The sequence below is a fragment of the Mus caroli genome, unplaced genomic scaffold, assembly GCF_978045245.1.
Source record: "Mus caroli unplaced genomic scaffold, Mus_caroli_1 scaffold_11, whole genome shotgun sequence".
NCBI lineage: Eukaryota > Metazoa > Chordata > Mammalia > Rodentia > Muridae > Mus > Mus caroli.
Window position 1 is genome coordinate 19,789,171 of NW_028227266.1, and position 15,024 is coordinate 19,804,194.

The 15,024-nt window shown below is 42.8% G+C and overlaps 1 protein-coding gene across 5 annotated transcripts in view; it reads left to right on the forward strand.

The window, feature by feature from the left end:
- The window catches only part of Bbs9 (Bardet-Biedl syndrome 9), a 434,796-nt gene that overhangs the window by 325,152 nt on the left and 94,620 nt on the right, over positions 1 to 15,024 (forward strand). For all 5 annotated transcript variants that reach the window (XM_021173327.3, XM_029481549.2, XM_029481548.2 and 2 more), the window contains one exon: positions 14,207 to 14,389. In XM_021173327.3, coding sequence (XP_021028986.1) covers positions 14,207 to 14,389 — 183 coding nt within the window. The remainder of the gene's footprint in view (positions 1 to 14,206; positions 14,390 to 15,024) is intronic.

The following is a 15,024-nucleotide window of genomic DNA, read 5'->3' on the forward strand; positions in this document are numbered from 1 at the left end:
GTAGGGGGCTGTCTTAGAAGAAACTTTGCTTCTCAAACTCGTAAGTGGGGTGTGCATGGCCTCCTCATGGTCAGGAGAATCTCCTGAGAAAACGTTGTAGAGATGTGATTTGTTTAAATAGACTGATAACTTCCTGGCTGTACTGAGTCCTGTTAAGAGTCACTTCAGAGTGAATAAGCCATTTTACAGCTTTTGCACGTTCAGAGATCCTAGCCTACCTTTTAGACTCAGGAATTTTAAGTCATAGGTTGGTTACAGCATAAGTTTGAAGAACAAAGATTGTTCCTGATCCATAGAGAAGCCAGCTACTTGATGTTTTGCCATGTGCTGAAATTCTCTGACTTTTGACGGCAGAAAGCCATTGCCCTTCCAGACATGAGCACTCAGGTGAAAGGGGGTTTGGGGCAGGACAGGTGTTTCCCTTCCTGTGAGACCAGTGCCTGATGCTCACAGGTGCTCTCCTGTCTTAGCCAACATGTGTTCTGTTCAGCACACATTCGGGTTGTGATCTGTGTCTCACCCTATGTCTTTATCATGTGAATGTCACAAGCTCTGGCAATGGCTTATTTTATAGGCTGGAATGTACCATCAGCATTCCAGAAAGCAAGAATTCTTTCTATAAAACAGTCTTCCAATCCTTACTTCGTAGCTATTGAAGGTTCACTCTATCTTGCATCCTGTAGCAGATCTGCTCTGCACAGCGTGCTTTGTCTTTGGACATATGCCTAGGATTCATCAAAATGTGTTAGTTTCCCCATTTTTAAAACCGTGATTTCTTCCAGATGTTTTTTTTTCAGATATGCTACACATTTTATTCTTTTTTCCTTGTAAATAAGTTGAGCAGCCGGTTTTGGTTTGGAAAGTATTAGTGAAGAATATTCAGAGACCTTGTTCTTTTGGAATCTTCATAGTTTTGTGCCATGTCTGATGGTTTATTAATGTTTAGCCCCGCATTACAATAATTGGCCTTCATAATAACCATGAGGCAAATTAGTGTGACTTTGTCACTCTTTGCATTAGAAGATGAGAAGACTTTTCTTGAAAATCAGTTTTGACATAAGGTGAGATGTCAGAGCTTGGACTTGGGTCAAGGCCTACGACCTTTGCAACAAAGCGAGTGGGTTCTAGGCAGGTGCTGGCTACTGGAGAAGGGATGTATACCAATTCTCTTTCCACATCATCCAGGCTCTCTTTCGGATCTCCTTGGATCTCCAGTGGCTTTGGTGAGAGAAGCCAGTAGGTGCTTCTGTCCTTTCTAAACCTTGTTGTACTCAACTGTCAGGGAACATTTGCTGTTTGGTCTGAGAAGTAGGATAGCATTTGCTTATCACAGTCCAGGGGTCATGAGCATCGAGTGTAAGAGATGTTGATAGACAGTAAGCTATACATGGCATCGCACAATGTCAAGCTGGAATAGTGAAGACCAGCATGGTTTGGAGAAGAGCAGCCACAGGTCAGGTGAGTCCATGACTCCGTTTTATTGAGCAACCATCTGTTAGCTTCAAGTTTCTGCCCTGATTCAGCCTCCTGCCCTGCCTTTCACCTCAGCCCCTCTGTGCTGTGTGTGTGTTTACCTTTTCTCCATGCCCTTCGATGTGCACACTGGAGGCTGTGTACTTTCCTGCTTTCCTAGCCTGTGCCTTATACATAAGGAGTGGCATGATTTCATCCTTGGTACCACGTGAGCAAAAGCTTGGGCCTGAAATTTTAGTTGAATGCCTGCTTTTGGTTCTTGGCATTTTATCTTCCTTTCCCATAACATGGAGATTTAAATGCTTTTTCTATTCACTATCATCACCACCACTGTGGGGTCTCCAGGTTCTTTTGTCTGCAGTCAGAAGTGGATCTCTAGCATACTGTAATTTGTCACATGTAGAACTTGCCATAACACTGATTGCTTTAGGTAAAGGGGAGCTTGGGGACACCCAGCCAGCCAGCTCCTCATCTCGTCGTTGCTCCCCTTTGTGGACTGTGGTAGTTGGCTAGGTGTCCAGTGTTAGGTATGAGTTTCCTCTTGTTGAGTAAGTTTGAGTCCAATTACAGAGCTGTTGGTGACTAGCAGGGTATGCATGCCACTGCTGCACCCTTAGGGCTACAAGCAACGTGAGGCAGATTGAGAGCAGGAGAAATAGTCTCCCCAGGGAAGAGCACACCATTTGTTAGCCAAGTGGTCACATTCAAGCAACAGTCACTGTATGGACTGAGCAGCTTGCATTTATTTAGGACTACATGCATGCTTGCACATGTATGAGTGCATGTGTCTATGTGAGTATGTGTGAGTATGTATGTGAGTGCATGTGTGTGTTTATATGTGTGTGCAAGTGTGTATGTGAGTACATGTATGTATGAGTGTATATGTGAGTAGAAATGTATGTGTATGTAAGTGCATATGTGTGTATGCATGTGTGTATGTGTGTAGGTGTGAATATGTGTTTGTTTATGTATGTAGGTGTGTATGGGTGTAGGTGTGAGTGTGTGAATGTGCACACAAAATATGCTCCCCTTAGGGTAAATCAATCTTATTAAGAGAAATACATTTTTAGAATACATTGTTTTACTTTTTGAAAAAATAAGAAAGTAGCATTAGTGTAAAAATAAGTAAAACTTTTTGCCAAAGTAGATTTGCTAGCTCCAGAAAGTTTTGTGGAAGGAAGAAGTTAGAGCAAAGAACATGCTGTTGGCCAGCTGGGCGTGGAGCAAGGTGTGGCTGTGAAGATTCTCACACTGTGAAGTCTCCAGTTCATCACCGAAGACCCATGGACAGAGTTTTGTTATGGAGTTCCTGTGAGGGAACTCATTCTGGCACAGTGGGTGGGGTGGGGTAGTGAAACATCTTTTCAGGAGAAAGAGCCCACAGCAGGCAGCCAGGGAGTGCACTCAGAGCAGCCATCTTCTGGGAAATGGATGAAGAACTTGACATCTTAACACTAAAGCGAGTCCCAAAGAAAACTGCTTTGTAACTGAGCCCGAGGCCCAGCACCGATCCACTTCACTTTGCAGATCATCTCATCTTTATATGTTTTACAAGTTAGACCCTGGGCCTTCCTCCCTGTGCCTCAGTACCTGCTCTGCTTCTGAGAGGACTCTGCAAGGACAACCAACAAGCCACCAGCTAGCCATGTAGAATGTGCTAGCCATGTAGAATGTGCTAGCCATGTAGAATGTGCTAGCCATGTAGAATGTGCTGACCATGTAGAATGTGCTAGCCATGTAGAATGTGCTGGCCATGTAGAATGTGCTGGCCATGTAGAATGTGCTAGCCATGTAGAATGTGCTAGGTGAGAGTAGTTCTGTTTAGCTGAACAGATGTTTCAGGAGCGGGCTATGTCTTAGGCCCTCATTAGTGTTGTTCTAGGGACACAGTATACACAGGTAAGTGCTCTCTGCTTCCAGAGTTGGAAGGATTACATGCACAATTCTAAATGTAATGGGCACAATAGAGGAGGGCATATAGCTGCTGAAAGAGAGTGGACGTTATGCTAAATTTTGGCAAGTAATGTCTCTTTTACATTGAAAATCTTTCCCATGATAAGACACCGAGGTCAAAATTACATAAAAAGAAATGAGAAGGCAAATGGAAGGCATTGATTTTCAGGTATGTGATTATTTTGCTTTGTTTTGCTTTCATGAAGATTATGTTGGTTGAGTTTGTGACCATGCAACACCAAAGACTAAGATAATGACAATTAAGCCAGGCTTTATAGTGTGCCTACTATGTGCTGTGTTTGTCACTGTGACTGACATCCCTATGACAAACCCTCCTGTTAGAGAGGAGAAAACAAATGCAAAAAGAGATCATGGAGGCCTCTTAGGGACAAATGGCAAGAGCGGGGGATTTGGTTTTCCATCTGTGATAGGTTCGTTTATTTTAGTGTTTGATGTGCAGGATCACTGCAAGGGTCACAGACCCAAATGGCTGTAAGGCTGCCATGTAGGGTAGAGGAAGAAGAAAATCAGAGAGAACAATGTAGAGGACATGAGGACATTACTGAAACAAAAGCAGTTGTGCACCCCAGTGTGCGTTTGTTTAAAAGAGAGACATGCAAAGGATTCTGGACTCTTCGCCTTCGCACAATCCTTATGCAATCAGTTGGTGAGGGGAGATCATTTGTAGAATCTGCCACTTGACCCTGGTAATAAATGTAGAATTAACTACATCTTTTTTTTTTTTTTTTTTTTTTTGGTTTTTTGAGACAGGGTTTCTCTGTATAGCCCTGGCTGTCCTGGAACTCACTTTGTAGACCAGGCTGGCCTCGAACTCAGAAATCCGCCTGCCTCTGCCTCCCAAGTGCTGGGATTAAAGGCGTGCGCCACCACCGCCCGGCTTAACTACATCTTAAAAGCATAGATAGATCTCTCTCTCTCCCTTTCTCCCTCCCTCTCTCTCTCTCTCTCTGCTCTATGTGTGTGTGTGTGTATGTGCACACGCACACATGCATATGTGTGTCTGTCTGTCTGTATGTATGTATCTCTATATTAGGATATAGCATGGTGTTATGAGAAGGGCTTCTGCTTTGTAGGCTTGGGGCAGACCCGATTGGAATCTTTGCCTTGACACATGGTTTTGACCACTTTGCCTTGACATATGGTTTTGACCATGCTGGCTAATTTTTCTGAATCTTATTGTCTTCATTAGTCACAAACAATAATTTCCTAGAGAGGTTGTTAAGAAGATTCAGATGCAATCTCTATTGAATTCTCAAGTCTATGTCTGGCACATGGTGCATATAGTAAGTTGCTATGGCATTAATAGTACAGTTATTTATTTATTTATTTATTTTATTAGTTTGATAAGGCTTAACAGCTCCTAAGCCACATACACAACCCCATCCCCATTTCACAGACTCAATACTGTATACTGCCTTTGGCAATTTACTTTATGTGTAAGTCTTAAATTATTTGTGTAAGTAATGCTCACATCATGATGAGCATCAAAAAGCTTCCTAAAAGGCAATACCTATGGTTATTTAAACTCAAGTCCTGGACCCATCCCACAAGTGCAATACTGGATTAATACTTCCTGATCATGGAAAGGAAAGTATGGCATATTGGTTAGTGGATCAGACCTAGTCTGGTATTTATAATTTAATTATAAAACTTCTACTATCATCCATCCAAACACATTTCTGATAGACATTTTGGTATTTCATAGTCTCCAGTGTTTGACTGAGATACCAAGTGCCTGAATGTCAGTTTTCATGGTCTTCTGCTCTGACTCTGGGCTCTACTGCTGATAGGAATCAAAGGTGCTTTGAGTATAAGAACATGGACTCTGGACCAGAGGGTCCCAACAAGGGTGGTTTTGTTCTGAGAAGGACATTGACTATTGGCAACATCTGGAAAGGCCTTTGGTTGTTCCAGCTAAAGGCAGGGGATGGTACTGGCACTTAGTGTGTGGAGCAGGAGATGCTGGGCACCTCCTGCACTTGCTGAGGCAGTCTAGTGATAAAGACTTACCTAGACTCTTAATCTACAGAGCAGTGACAGCAGTGAAGACTTGGACGAATCTGTGATAAGCTTTGCATGGAGAGGTGTGGATGTTGATCCTGGTTATTTACAGACACAGTCAGCCTAATCAATCGCGTAGCCTACAACTGTTTTTAAAACATAACAGATTTGATCTTGTTCACCTGGAAGGCAAGCTTGTCCCAAGCAATCCTGCATGGTGCCCTAGTAAGTCACCATCTTTGTGGATGTTCTCATGTTACAGAGCCATTGCAAGTTCTTATTTATTCTATAATATCAACTGCTCATGGAAATCTTGCTATGTGCCAGAGATTGTAGGTAGGTAAAGCTGGCCTGGAAGCATTTAGAGAAGAAACTAAGCACAGGGGATCTTCAACAAGGCCTCTTCCAATTCTAGGCCATGATTGTAAAAGTGCTGTCCTTTACCCCAGTTCATGCTACACAAAACCAGGCAATCCTACTTGTTGCCTTGTGTTATTCTGTGGACATATTTTATGTACATATGTATATTGTATTGTTGCATGTACATAGTCCATGTACATATATATTATTTCTATGTACTCTAGTTGTAAGCCTGTTCTACTAGGTAGTAAGGGTATAAATAAGTCTTTTACCTTAAAAAACAAAATCATAAAAGCCACAAGTGTTTAGAAGAACCAAGCCATCTTCACAGATTTATTTTTGTTTGCTTATTTACATGTGAGTGTGTGTGGGGAGGGGTCATGTACTTGCATGTACGAGTATGTAAATGTTACTTCATTTCAGGAAGTCTGAGGAAATGGTCAGTATTGTCACCAGCACTGTGGGGTCTCCAGGTTCTCTTGTCTGCAGTCAGAAGTGGATCGCTAGCATACTGTAATTGGACACATATAGAACTCACCTAACACTGACCGCCTTAGCTAACGGGGAGCTTGGGGACACCCAGCCAGCCAGCTCCTCATCTCCTTGTTGCTCCCCTTCGTGGACTATGGTGCTCCATACTGCGTGGGTGGCTTCCTACTCACAGACATGTCTGTCTAGAAGACTGTTGCCCAAAGCATTCTAAACTTAGAAGCTATTCAGCCCTTGTAGATGTTGTTTTTGGAGAGAGATAACTGTGGCATTCTCCAGGGCTTGTAAAATGGGCTCTACGTTGCCAACCATAGATTCCAGCTCCACTAAGCAATGTGTTCAGTGACAGAGCATGGCCCAGAAAATATTCATTTGTCTTTTTACAACTTGATTTCTGTTAATTATTATTATTTTTTAAAATTTGGGTTTCACTTGGCTGTAGGTAGATCATTTTATAGACAGAGGTAAAACTTTGGCCAGCCGTCTGGGGGGCGAAGAGGTGGGGAGGTAAAAACCGTAATCAGGCCTGAGATTAGTTGTATTTTTAGTTTTATATGAGACAGGCATTGGAGTCAGTTTCCTTTCAGCTGATGGAGTTACATGTCTACTTAGTGAATAAGCTGTGCAGAAATAGCAGTTATTCTCTGTGTCACTTGTAAATTAGTTGTCTCTCTCCTTTAACATTTTTTATATATCAGTGGTATATATTTGAAATGGCTCAGCCAATAGCTATGTCCCCACAGTGATTACATTCTTCTGGGCAGAACATTTAAAAGGAAAAGGAGAGGGGTTTCTTAAGTATAATGAAGTTTCTCAGGAATAATTTGTTTTCTAAAATGAGTTTTATGTGGATTTTCAAGGCATTTGGCAAGTACAGATTAGCGTCAGGGAAAATTCAAATCCTGGCAAGAGCCACCTTGATTTCGAGGGTCACAGTAGTCAGGCCTTGCTGCTCCTAACTGCCAGGGTTTTTGTTTTTTGTTTTTATCATTTTATGGATATAGTATGTGAATTCAGGCTTTTAATGAGACATACACATTGATTTCTGCTCATATTAGCCATGCAAAATGGTCATGGTGAAAAATGTATTCTAATCCCAAGTTTAGAATTGAAAGCTGCATGGTGGATGAATTCTACAGGAGCCTCCCTGCTAGAGATGCTACAGAATGGAGTCCATTCATTGTCCTCTATATGTAAACTAATGCAGCACTAAAAGTGGCTAAGAATTATGTTCTTGCTCAGTGTGTGGTGAGCTTCTATCATCTCAGCTCTTGGGAGGCAGAAGCTGACGGATTTCTGAGTTCAGTGCCAGCCTGGTCTACATTGCTGAGTTCCAGGACATCCAGGGCTATAGAGAGAGACTCTCTCAAACAAACCAACAATAGCAAGAAAAATTAGATCCTTGCTATGCCTTCATAATAAAACTCCCAGGGCTGGCTTTAGTCTGTGCAAGAGTTCAAAGAGTAATGGATGCGTATAGGCAATAGATTCAGGATGCCTTCCTGTAGCAACCTAGGTGCTCATCTTGTCTTTCTGACATCCATAATATTTCTCTTTTCTTTTTAAGTATTATTTAATTAACAATGCTTTTAGATACAAATTGCATCTTTACAGCCAAAGTAAAAATTGAGCTCTAGTAAACTCCATTCTTATTACAAGGCCTTTGCCATGCTAAAGTCTGGACTGTTGGAATTTGATCTCAAATAACACCGAAGCGGGGAAGTCGTGTATGCATGCTTGTGCTTGTATGTGTGTGTGTGCTTGTGCTTGCTCTCTTGCACGAGCTCGAGTGTGTTTGTGTGTGTGTGTGTGCGTGTGTGCGCGCGCCCACAGAAGCAGAGAGTATGTTGAATTCCCTGAAGTGAGAGATGGCTGTGAGCCATCCAGTGTGGGGAACTGAGAACTGAACTCTGGGCCCTGCAAGAGCAGTGAGGGCTCCTAACAGCTGAGCCATCTCTCCAGCCCAGCTTCATGTTTCAATAGAAGTGTAAGAAAGGAAAATAAGGGATCTAATACATGACTTGCATAGCTTTTAACAGTGTGCTTGATTCAGTGTCTCATGACATTTTTATTTGAAACAAAATGAAGACTGTCCTGTTGAGTGCTCACAAAGGGTGGAGCATGGAAAAATGGTGACCAGTTGTTCCCGCTCTTGGGAGAGGGGACTTGATCCTGTGCTCCACATATTAGCAGATGAGTCCTCCTTTTTCTTTCTTTTTTTTTTTTTTTTTTTTTGGTTTTTTGAGACAGGGTTTCTCTGTGTAGCCCTGGCTGTCCTGGCACTCACTTTGTAGACCAGGCTGGCCTCGAACTCAGAAATCCGCCTGCCTCTGCCTCCCGAGTGCTGGGATTAAAGGCGTGCGCCACCACGCCCGGCTGAGTCCTCCTTTTTCAATGCCATTATTTGTCTAATAAAAATAATTTGCTTGTTATACCTAGACTTTATAGGGAAAGTTAAGAAATAGTTAACAGAAGCTAAATAAACGAAAAATGAATAGAAGGGATATTAACTAATGTTTATTGAGAATTCTTGTGTTGGTGAGTAGACTAAGCTGAGAGAGGTAAAAGTTGTACAGCTTGTAATTGGCTTTGCCCATATTCATACATACGCCTTATTGATTCCAGAGTCACATGACTATTCTGACAGTTTGAATGTCATTAAGCATTAATGGTATTAGCCGTTAATGGATGAAAACTTCTTTTACTTTTCTCATCATTGTGGCTAGATAGCTGACAAGAACCAACTTGTTTTGGCTCCCGGTTTAAAGAAAGTGGCCCATTGCTGGGGAGAGATAGTAGAGGACTGGCATGGAGGCAGTTGACTCCCTGGGCAGGGAGGGCCTGTTTGCTTGGTTCCCAGGCTCTCTGTTGTTTGCCGTTTGATCCTTTCTGTAATTCTTTCTCCTTATTTTTAAGATGTGGCCAATAATGGTACCTACCTCCTAGGGTTGTTTGTGAGAATGAAACGGACTAATCCATGTAAAGACTTCAGCCTGGGTTTGGTTCCTAGAAAGCCTTCAGTGAAATCTTGACAATTATTACAAATACGGGCTTATTTAGACAATTGAAAACATTGTAACTTGTGATTTATAGAAGAACAGATGAATCACCCTTTTCTGAAAAAGTAGCTTCACTAAAGGGATGGCCTGCAGAATCACTGTTGTGCAGCTTTCACATCTCTGAACTATACAGAATATACCACTCCCTTTGTTTAGAGAAAATGAGATTGTGGTAAGGTCGAATTCTTACACATTATGAACTGCTGCCTTATGATGTGACTTTGGGAAGAAAGTAGCCATCTTCAGTTCTCGTGTTGAAAGCCCCAAGGATGTAAGGTGTAACTAGAGGACATGCCTGTGGCAGGTATGATATCTGAGCAGAGCTTACCTTACATTATCAAAGGAGGATCCACTGCTGGTCTTGTAGGGTCACCTGTGGATACTGATATTTCTGTGCAGACAGAGGGCACTCATTGAGAAGGCAGCAAACACACTGGAATCCTGGCAGTTCTCTGCCCTTGCTCATTGCCCTGGCCCATGTGCACAGAAGACTCTAAGCCTTCATCTCTTCATTGGGAAATGGACACTGTCAGCACTTTCTATCTCTGAGTGACAGATGCTAACGGCTCTAAGCATGCCTCCTGGATCACAGTCAGTCTCCACAGCAGCACAGTAGGACTCTGCGTGCCACACATGAGATGTGGAAGCAGATTGGACTAGCTTAGGTGGAGAAATTGGACATGTCCGTGTTCACATAGCATGATTCATGTCTACTCCGTTGTTGCGGCTGCTGCTTTCCTGTAACCAATTTTAGAGCCTGTCTTGGCAGCTGGAAGTATTTGGGATTAATTTCACACTCGCTTTATGAGTTGAGTGTTTTCCTGCAGCTCCCTGGGCCTCTGCCTCATTACTCTGGCATCAACTGATATGGCCATCAGACAGAGATGTCCTTTGGGGTCTCTGTTTTATTTGGAAACCATCAATTTGCAAAAGCAAAACAAAGGCCATCAGCACATTGTGCTTGAAGTCGTTAGCATTTATTGTTTCCTATAGGCCTCCCTTCTATAGTTCTGTGGAACACGAGGGAACACACAGCTTGCTCAGACAGTCATGAGCCTAGGGCTGGTGGGCGGGGAGACACTTTCCCTCAAATGTTAAATTCTAGCATCTGATTGGCTTCATTTCTCAGTTCCAGGCGATCCTGAAGCTCTTCTGGGCCTTGGTCATTCAGAGCTGAATCTTGATAGGTCTAGTTTTTCCAACTCTTTTTAATATGCTAATTCTGTTTAATTCATTTGGCTCTCATGGAGAACAAAGTAAACTTGGCTGTTACATGCAAAACTAAATTGAGAACATGGAGATCTGTTTAGTATTTCATGCTGGCCAGTAGGTCAGGAAGATTTTCCTTGGGGGTAATTTACATAAGGAATTGTTTATCCCATTTCTTTCCAATTTCTATGACCATTTGGGGATAATGGACTGTTTCCACAATGGCACAGAAATACATCCAGGGAGTCTGAAACGGGGAGAGGTAGTGCTTCTCCCAGATTGATGTATCTTGGGCCTTGTTCTGGAAAGAAAGATCCTGCGGCTTGGGCTGCTGTCTCACTAAGTCATTCTTTCACGACAGCCTTGCTTAGCTAGTTGGGTGGGTCCATGAGCTGGCATGTTGCTACACTTAGCGAGAATTTTCCCTTGGTAGTAAGGAACATGCATAGAAGCTTCACCAATGTCCCAGTGAGTGCCACAGGCATTTGTTCTGCCTGGCTGTGCTTTATTGACTAACATGGACACTTGGAATACTTGTGCTTTCAGAGTTAAGTGCCTGCCCACCACCTGAGAATTCCCATGACCAACCTCTTGATTACCGCACCTCCTCAAGCAGTCTCTTCTTTGTTATCCGCTTTCAAAGGCCCCTTCCTCACTACCAATGTGTTGGGAGGCCTCCCTTCTTGGTGGTGTGCAGATAAATCATTAACATGCCTCTTAATACTCATTGAGTTTTCTGTTGTAGACAATCCCAGTAGCAGATTTCAAGCTGTCGATATAAGGTCCCCGAGTATAGAGTTGGAAGAAATGGGCAGTAGCCTACTACTTACTGTGAAGTGTTAACCAAAGACAGATAAACTAAGTAAAGATTACCATGAGGCCTACGTAACAGCAGCAAATAATGAGTTTTTAGTATTTATAAATCCTTTTCTTTTTTGGTAATTTAAGTCTAAGTCCTGTAATTCTTAGTAATGGCCATATGAAATGACTGGCTTGCAAAATTCCTGAAAATTGAACAATTAGATCCTTCTCTTCAACTGGGAGGGGCTCACTAAGTGAGCTCCGGTGTGCTTCCCCCTCCACATGCTCCTCCTCCCTGAAGCCTTCCAAGCCCAGCTGGAGTTAGGATGCTCATCTCTGAACCTACAAGCATGACTACAGTCTCAAGCAGGTTGGGCAAGATGGACACCAGTGCTCAGTTCTGTTCTTTTACTTACTAGATAGGGCTGTGGCCACCCCACCGGAAGTTCCCAGTGCAGTGAAAGTGACAGGACTTTCTCACACAGGCCGGAAGAAAGGGGTGCAAGAACAGCTTCTAAAATAGGAAAGCTTTACTGGTCAGCAGTGGCCTGCCTTTCACAACTTCTGACTCAATTTTTTTCTGCTTTATATCTTTTAAGTAGGAAAAAAATTAAGACTTTAGATCAATGCCAGTTTTACTAGCAATTATTATATGGTCATGGTCAATTTTAAATGCAAGTCTAAACACATTTCATGCGCTTGGATGTCCCCACCTCCTCTGCCCATGTATATGCTCCATGCCCAGACGACTTCAGGGCCTTTCTGAGAATGGCCTCAGTCTTCTCCTCTGAATGAGAGGAAATAATGTCAAGTAGGTACAAGTGACCAACGACACTGATCACATGGCATAGCACAGAAGCCATAGCATGCCATTTCTGCTTAGTTAATCGGGGGACCATTTTTAACAGTCATGCCACCAATACAGTTTTCTTTGTGGTCTATAGGGCCTCCCTTATAAGGTCAATATTTGCTCCCTCAGCCTATTTTTCTTCTTTTAGTATGAACTCTTTAAAGGTAGAGATTAGATCTGTCCCTTGTGATTTCCCTACAGGGCACTCTGCACATTTCCTGCAAGTACCTGGTACTCAGTGGGGGTTTATGACCTTGATCTTTCTATAAGTTCAACCTTTGCCAGTAAGCGCGTCCTTTTGGTATCATAGCTCCACAACGATGCTTAATTGTTACCATTCATAGCAAGACAGAGAGTGGAAGCTCAGACTTCAACAGGAGTCCGTTGTGATCATGGTCAGGGTGCATATGATTTCAGGTGTTACAGTTTATGCAATCTTGCCTTTCCTGCCTCTTTTAGGGGACTTCTTAAAGTAATGGGAAGGGGATGCGCTCCAGCCCCATTTGAGTAAAGGAGGCCCCAGGGATATTAACTCCGATCCATTGTAATCGTCCCCTTGCTAGCTTCTTTTACACTTTCTTTTCTGCACAATTAAGACATTATTATAGCTATGCTTCTTTCCACTAATTGGTTCTGTATGTATGCTTCCTTTTAAATGATTATGAGGTCCTGTGGGCTACGAGCTCCAATCTACTTCTTAAAATGCTAGTGGAAAGCACAGTCCTAGGTGCACAGGAAGCCATGATTTTATGTGCTACTGGCCTTGGTTCAGATACTGGCTTCCTGGAGAACTGACTGACTGTAATTGGCTTCTGTGACTCCTTTAAGGTGTTGATCACATGGAAAAGAGTCCTGGTGTGAATGGCATGTTCAGGCAAAGATCAGCTGTGCTGTCTTTCTCCCCCCTGCATTGAGTGTCCAGTGTCTCTCAGACACTCTGGTGACTCTCCCTGCAGAGCCCCTTTCCCTACATGGAATTTGAGAGACCACACAGCTGTAGACTTCACTTGCTTGAATGACAGTGCTTTAACAAGCCCTTTGGGCCAGCGTCAATAAGCCATGAAGTATCACTGAATGGAGACTCGCCTGCACCAGACTCCTGAATCTCATCTGAGTCCTCGAGCTGGCCAGCGGGCGTTTGGGAAGGAGCTTACTGCTCCAGCGTTGGCTCTTCCTGTCCTGGGGACTATAGACGCCCTGAGTCTCCCGGGCAGCCGGTTCATTACTTTTAATGAGCACAGAATTTACCAAGACATTAAAATAAAATAGAATCAAGCACCGATGGGCAGACTTGGATATTCCACCCAATTGTTGCTTTAGCTCCTTTTTCCACAAGATTTTTCAAGAGAAGTTTTTAGAGCAGATTCTAGTCACTCCTGCCAATTTTCATCCTAAGTAGATTTGGCATTGCAAACCTAACACACCCTGAGCTGCTTTCTAATGCCCTGTGGGTTGGTGGCTGACATTTGTGTTAAAAATGACAGTTTTTTAACTAATCAGATATTTGAATCTTGTTTGGTTTTTTACAAATGCTTAAGAAGTATTGGATATCTCAGTGCCATATAATCTAGAAAGACAAATTTAAAAGAGTTATGTTCTGAAAAAGTTATTTAAAACAAAGACTAATCCAGTTATTTATTTTGATTTCATTTTAATTGATCAGTCTTCATAGCTACTTACAGAAGACTGAAGTAGTTTTACTCTTTAAGAGAACTTCTCTTCCTATGGCGAAGCACACACTGAACACTGTCCCTATAAAGCTGATTCTGTGGATGTTTTCTTCCCTGCCATATGGATTTGGAATTACGTGGGGCATTTTCCCGAGGAAGGAAGCTAGCAGCCGACTTTGGTATTATTCAGTGTAACTTGTGTCTGGAAGAAGACAGAGCCCGTCAAGCTGTTTGCAAGGAAAACAGAAGCACAGCAATGAGATCTGCCGAGGCTCAAGGACTGTGAAATTGTCCCTAACCAAAGTTTGTGATTTCTTCAGGTGATTGCTCTAGCAGATGCGATTGAGGAGAACCAGGACAGGCTGTTGCAGTCATTCTCGGGCCTAAAGAGTGCCACCCATTTGCTGATTCTGCTAATCAGGCTGTGGCAGAGGCTGAGCGCTGACCAGACTGCTATTCTGGAAGCAGCATTTCTGCCACTACAGGAAGACACGCAGGAACTGGTAAGGACCCACAAGCCCCACAACCGCATGACTGAGGAGGGTTGGGGTTGGGGTTGGTATCACATGGCTATCTATGATTTTTTTTTAAGGCACCAAAAGAAGGTTTACGTTTTCACAAAAAAGCTGTTTTCCTTTTCTTCAAACCATAATAAAAGTGTCATATGATGGCACTCCCCCCCCACGAGTGGTTTTAAAAATAGGTATACAGTCCATTTTTATGTAGTCCTCAGTCTGTTTTTATGTGCTCTTCAATCTCTGAGCTGCAGGAAAGTAGTCATTTGACAGTCTGAGTGATCGCAGTAAATCCTTCAGATTAGCTAATCCTTCCCGAGGCTGCCAGAGAAAACACCTCAGTCATTTTAATTTGTTCGGTGTTCTTAAGTTTTAGTGTTACTTCAAAGGTTAGGGGCTGAGATGGTTTTGCTGAGAATGACGGGAAGAGTTGCTTACGTTTACAGAGTTCTTTATAATCGTTCATAAAGTCCTTCGAAGAGGCATTTCAGAATGAAAGGGAGAAAGTGAGGGTGGGAGGGTTTTCACCAGAGTCCATAAAGAAAAACACCGAAATTCTCTGAATCCTAGATGCATACAGGACCAAGTACCTCGCAGGTGCTCTTCTGCGTGCACTTATTTAT